General features: G+C 41.4%; 1 protein-coding gene across 1 annotated transcript in view; it reads left to right on the forward strand.

The window, feature by feature from the left end:
- Nucleotides 1-6,496, forward strand: part of LOC109965141 (partitioning defective 3 homolog) — a 428,297-nt gene that overhangs the window by 101,647 nt on the left and 320,154 nt on the right. Inside the window, exon 3 of the mRNA XM_020608934.1 lies at nt 5,788-5,962. Within this exon, the coding sequence (XP_020464590.1) occupies nt 5,788-5,962 (175 nt within the window). The remainder of the gene's footprint in view (nt 1-5,787; nt 5,963-6,496) is intronic.

A 6,496-nucleotide genomic window follows, 5' to 3' on the forward strand; every position in this document is an offset into this window, starting at 1 on the left:
AGAATCCCTGGCCTCATCTGACTTTCTCTCCCTCTTTCCTTTTGCTTCTTCTCCTCTCCTCTGCCTCATCTCACCCCTTCATCATCTCTCTCCATCCTCTGCTCTTGCCTCTCTTCAGTAGCCCTCAGGCTTTCAGGTAGATAGCGGTTGATTGGCAGCTGCTGTGACAGTCAGTGAAACTAGCTGAGAGTGGATGAGTGTCAGCCTTGCTCCAGGGGCTTAAGGCAGCAGCAGTGTTATAGCTCCCTGCTGGAGAGAGAGAGAGAGGCCCATGGAGTAACAGTCAATTCTTTTTTTCTCCTTGCTTCTGTCAACTGAAGCAACTAGGAGCTAAATAGGTTTTTCAAATTGCTCCAGAGTTTATCCTGAGACTGGAAACTGAAACATTACTTCATTTCAAATCCTGTCATGTCCTTTCTTTCTCTATGTCTTCTGGTGCTACCATTGATTTTGATATAAAAATGTGTATTATTGTAGGATGCAACATCTCGCTATTCAGGGACTTTAAAAAAAATTTTTTTTCACTGCATTACTGCCTCCCTGGAGCCTCGACCTCTACTGTCACGCCACTTGACAATTAGCCATGCCATTCCTGTCTGTGCATTGCAATAACTTTTTTCTCATTTTCAAAAACTTTTGGAAACACATTTACACCCGCTGTACAACAGCCAGAGGGAGAAAGTGTAAGAAAAAAAAATTAAAACATGAAATCATCTCCCTTTTGAAGTGGCTGCAACCAATTCCTAGATGTAAGGAAGGCATTTGTGTTGGTGGCTTTCACTGTGTCACTTCTTGAACTCTGTGCCATCAACAGCAAGAATTGCATCAGATTCTCTCTGGCCAAGTGTGATGTGTTTTCCAAAGTACAGAAGACAGGATGGCAGTGGAAAGAACTCAGAGAGAGGTGACAAACAGAGCAGCCTTTATTGGGGGCTTCTCATAATCTTTCTTCATCCAGCCCCTCAGTGTCCCTGTACTCCTCTCCTTGCCCTCTGTTCCCAGTCATTCGACTCTCACACACAGCACACCTGCGTCCACTTTTCCAATCAACTGCTCAGTATATATACAACTTCTTCTCCCTTGTATATTTGCTAGATTATCTAACATGCTCACTGTAGCCTGTGTGCTCCCAGTAGCTTAAGCATCCCGGCTGTCTTTTCTCCTCAGTGTTTATGTCTTTGTCTTTGTACTTTTCTCTGTTTTTAGATTCAGCCTGTCTTGGCTTTGGCCTCTTGCCTGCTACTCTGGATTTGTGGCTTAGCTTGGACTATTTGCTCAGTTTTGGACTGTGCTTACATCTCTGACCTGCATCTGGGCTTTGATTCTGCCTCTGGTTGTTGTTGCTTTGTAGCTTGGACTCACTCCTATACTGAACTGCTCTATCTGCCAGCCTGTCTGTCTAGTGTGTCTGCATTTGAATCCAATTCTCTCGAATTTGACATTTCTTGCTAGAAATGTAATAACATGATATAACCAACAACATGGATGCAGCAGACATTTATGGAATTTTTAGAAATTGAATCCCTCTTGAATTGAGTGTAGTCCATTGACTATGTTTGAAACCACATTTCTTACCAGGTTCATAAATGTTCTTGAGGTAGCAGCCAAGGTGACTAATGTTGCTGCTTTCTGGGACAGTTTGCAGGCTGCCCTGTTTGTCCCCATTTCCTGGTCACTCCCATGTACAGCTAACTGTGCCTGTTGGTAGTCCTCCTGTCTTGCAGTTGATGAGGATCAAGCCCACTAGCATCCTCCTGGCTCTCAGTTGGCTAGTATTTTGCTCTCTAGCAGTATGCCAAACTCCCACTCATCAGCCATCCCTGGTTCCAGAGGGTCCACAGGGTTCCGCAGATGCCCAGCCTAGCAGAGTTGGCATCTGATGCTGACACAACCTGTCCCAGAGGTTTGTTCTCCAGAGGGACTCTGCCTTTGCTGCCCTCTTGACTGTCATGGATGACATCACTACCCAAGGCCTCCTGTTCCTCTGATCTTCAGCCCCACTGCCGCCTGTCTGGGATCACCCAATTTGCATCATATAAATCTTTTACCTGTAACAGACAAACAGAGCAAGGTAGCAAAATGAAAAACCTCTGTTTAATACTTGAAATGAGAAGTTCCATAGTCAAACACCTAGGTTGAAGTCTCAGTCCCTAATTAGCAAAAAAAGACCCACAGATTTCTGAACACTGGAAACATTTCATGTCTCTTTGGGTTTAAGGGACAAACAAGCATTTTGAATATTTGAATGCAAGATAAATGTCAGCACATTTGAATATGAAATGGAGAGTGTTTGGATGAGTTTAGATGTCAAACACCCATTGAGTCCTCTGGAGTGTCTGATGAAAAGATACAAAGAATAGTAAAGTGGCCCTAATTAGAGGGCTTTGGGCATGTCTTTAACAATGAATCACATCATGACATCAACAACACTATTCACTACTTTTCTAAATGGGCAGCTGGCAGACAGAGGGCTTGTGGGGTTGCTAAATACTTCACCAAAATATGAATGGAAGGCCTGATTACTTTGTCACTAATGATTCATTGGCTTGCACATACTCTTGGGCAGTGTAAATAGCTCTGGGGACAACCCCTTTCTTTCATTTATGTTCACTGTTACATCTATCACAGCATCTTCACAATGATATCGTTGTCACTGTTATCACTACAAAACATTTTCAGCCAAAAGAGCATGTCAACCTTCAAACAAGTGCAAAGATTCTTGTATTTCAGAAATACGTTTTGACATCTTGTACAAAAACTAAACAAAACAAAATGTTATCCCACTTTCATGGCAGACTCATGGAAGATTCCCAAGCCAAGTTGACCAATAGTTATCCCCATATAATTAATCTAACACCGTTGGCAAAGTTAGCAAAATATCTCCTCATGCCACAAGATGTGAATTTGCACATTTATCAGCAAGAAAAAAAACCCACTGCAGCAAAATACCTCACACTACAAGATCTTTAATATTAAGGCCTTCATTTTTTTATAGCAACTGATCTCTCTCTTTTCTGATTGCCTCTCTGGTGCACTGAGCAAATTTGTGAGAAACTCTTTCAACCTGAGGAATGTCATTTCAAGACTGGAATGAAATGTGATTACTGTGAAATTGGTGAAGCCTTCAGTGATTAAGTGATAAGTGAACGAAGACAGCACCGGGATGCAACAAAACATCTTAGGGAAAAAAGTCTGTTTTAATTGTGAAACAGATGTTGCTGTGAACACCAGGCATCCTCACTGATCATAGATTCAGGTGTAGATACACAAACACACTTACAGTAAGCATCATCCCTTGCATATGAATTAAATCAGAAAGAAGAGAATGAGCTTCTAGACATGTGTATATGCATATTCCCTGCTTTGGGGTGATAAAAACCAAATACATGGAAGAACATTTATGATGCTTTTACCTTCAGAAAAATATAATGCAGGATACACGAAAACTGTTTGCCCCCAACGGTGAGCAGGGATTTTATTGCTGGTTGTTGTCTCCTGGCCTTCATTACACAGTTATATAGGTAGCACTGAAAGAAACTCATCTCATATTTGTAACAGGGATAGACACTAATATTTTTAAGCACAGGCCTCACAGGCCACCAAACCCCTAAATTTGGTGGCCAACGTACATTTTTCTTGGCCCAAATGTAATTGTATGTATAAACAATGCAGAAAAAAGCATTTAACGTAACTTAACACCCCCCTCCTTAACTGACTCTTCCATAAATGAAATTCTATTAGTAGAATAAAAATATGTGACTATTTGTCTAAACTGAAACCTCTTTTGTAAAAATACATATTTTCTGTGTCTTTGTTGCAGTCTCTTTTTTGCAGCCCTCCCATGCTTCTGATCTCATAGCCACTATCTTTTGCTCCCTCCCTCCCAGCATTGTGTCTGAGTCAGTCATGGCTTCAATCAAGATGTTACAAAAAACACGAAAACCGAAGTGGAATTAATATATTTCTATAATTATTTAAATTGAAAACTAGTTCTTTGAAGACATAAAATACATATCGCCAGTCTCTCATTTCATCTTTTCACACGCTCCATGCATTCCTGTGCCTGATGCACACTCTCTCCCTCCCTACCAGCATCATCAGTGCGTCAATAGTGTGTGCACCACAGTACTTTAGATGAGTTATATTCTGGACACTTACCCTCCTGCTTCCATTCACTCCTAAATCTTTGCCATTTTTTCATAGTCTGTGTTTTGTGTTTCTGGTTCTTCTGCAGCGATTGTGTTAGAAGTTTGATTAGGTGTAGTAAACCTGTACTTCAGCAGTCCCGAAATAATTGCAGCGAGCCGATCACAAGTAACTCTCTGCTATTTTTGTAGAATGTTGAACTAAGAGGTGCGAATGAAATGGGATGTTTGTGGAAAGTTGCACTGACAAAGTTCAGAGGATCTGAGACACAGAGTCTCATTCACAGTAGAAATTTGATAAAGCTTGGCAGCCACAGTGGACCGCCTGCTGTGGATATGGTGGCCACACAAGCACTTTACACACTCCCTTTTCAAGGTGGGGTTGGTGCTCCTTTATTCGGTCTTGTTTTCTGTGTGTAAAGCACAAAGGCAGAATGGCTCTGGTCCACTTCTGGTTTCCCTTGGGAAGTAGTACCAGAGGAGAAACAAACAGGAGATACCCTTTGTATAGAAAGGATGAGCTGGCAGTGCGGGACAAAGTGCTAAGTTTTGATGATGTCATATGTGTGCGATACTGTCACAGGCATCTCAAATCTGCAGGCCTCTCTGCCTCAAACTGTTCTCGGCTTCTCTCTAACTTACTGTACATGTCAAAATGTTCTTGATGTCACGAACATGTTGATTACAGTTATTACTCATTCACACACATAGCAAGAACCACGCTAACCAATTTTTTGTGAAGTGAAATAAATGCTTGAAGAGCTGCCCTTAACTTGATCTGTATGAGTAGCACAAGCGTGGCATATTGGCGACCCTTTGGAATGGATGAGTGTGGGATCTCATTGTAAAAACGACTACAGTAACTTGTGGTGGCCACGGGCCATCGGACCATGGTTAATGTGGAACCCTGTGTAATATATTTATTATTGTTTTCTATAGCATGGTGCCTATCAGCCTGAAACAGTTTGATTGCTCTGTCTGGAGGGAATAAAAGGTTAATCTTCTTGTGAGAGATTTAGTAACAGGTTGTGCTGGCAATGAAATAGCTGCTCACTGTAGAAGCCAAACATGGAAACCTGAAACACTGTGGTAGATGACTGCAGATGTTGCAAGATTGCGAGAGCTATTATAACACAACATGACTGAGCGATTTGGGCTGATATACACCATTAATTTACTTTACCCCAGTGAAAAAGGATACAGAGTCTAGTGTTTCCCCTACATTCTTTCTCTCTTGTTAAGTGGGAAAATTTGTGTAGTGATGATCAGTGTGCGTTAGACCACAGCTGTGGGAAGTTCCCCCTATCTGGCCTGGGAAACGTCACAATTTATCACCTGTGTGGGAATGAAATAGCTGCTCACTGTAGAAGCCAAACATGGAAACCTGAAACACTGTGGTAGATGACTGCAGATGTTGCAAGATTGCGAGAGCTATTATAACACAACATGACTGAGCGATTTGGGCTGATATACACCATTCATTTTACTGCAGACACATTACCTGAATGTAAAATAACAAAACATACATACACATACTGCATGCACAGTGCATGTGCACCCATTTATGTATGTGCCTGTATTAATACATACACACATCCCTGAACATACCCTAATACACACACTTGTTGTTCCTTCTCTCCAGCTGGTAGCTGTATATGAAGAGCAGGATCCTCACAATGGAGGTGATGGTACCAGCGCCAGCTCCACAGGTACGCAGAGTCCCGAACCTTTTGCTAGTGACATGAGTTCAGCATCAGCCTTTCAGCCCTACCAGGCCAGCAGTGAGATCGAGGTGACCCCGTCCTCCCTGCAATCCAGTGAGTCCACTGAGAAGTATTTTCTTCAATACTGTTTGTTAGCACTAATAATTCTATACTTTTTATTCATTGATAAAATTGCTATTGCTGCTAATAAATAACAGCATAAATCTAACAGAATATGAAAAAAACTGCTTTATAACTACTTACTACCTGTCATATCCATATGCAATTTAATCACCCATACTCTCTTATTCCAAAAATCTGCTCCTTGTCAATAAAATTTATCTTCAAACTGCTGTAGTTACTGGCAACCATAGTATTTTTTTCCCATTTCCACATATTCATGCTCATCAAAGGCTTATAAAAAGAGGAACCTGCCCTCTTTAGAAAACACTTTCCATTTCCCATCTACAGTACATCTTCTGTCTTGACTCCTGTCTTAGCCCATACAGTAGGAACCACAGTCTAAGGATATTGGTTGCATGTATCCCACCAGTGTCTCACACCAAGAATCACTCTTTCTCAAAGAAACTGGGAAAATGGCCATTGGTTTCTGGTTCATTAAGTTAAAGGCTCTATTCTATTATAAAG

This window comes from Monopterus albus, unplaced genomic scaffold, assembly GCF_001952655.1.
Source record: "Monopterus albus unplaced genomic scaffold, M_albus_1.0 scaffold96.1, whole genome shotgun sequence".
NCBI lineage: Eukaryota > Metazoa > Chordata > Actinopteri > Synbranchiformes > Synbranchidae > Monopterus > Monopterus albus.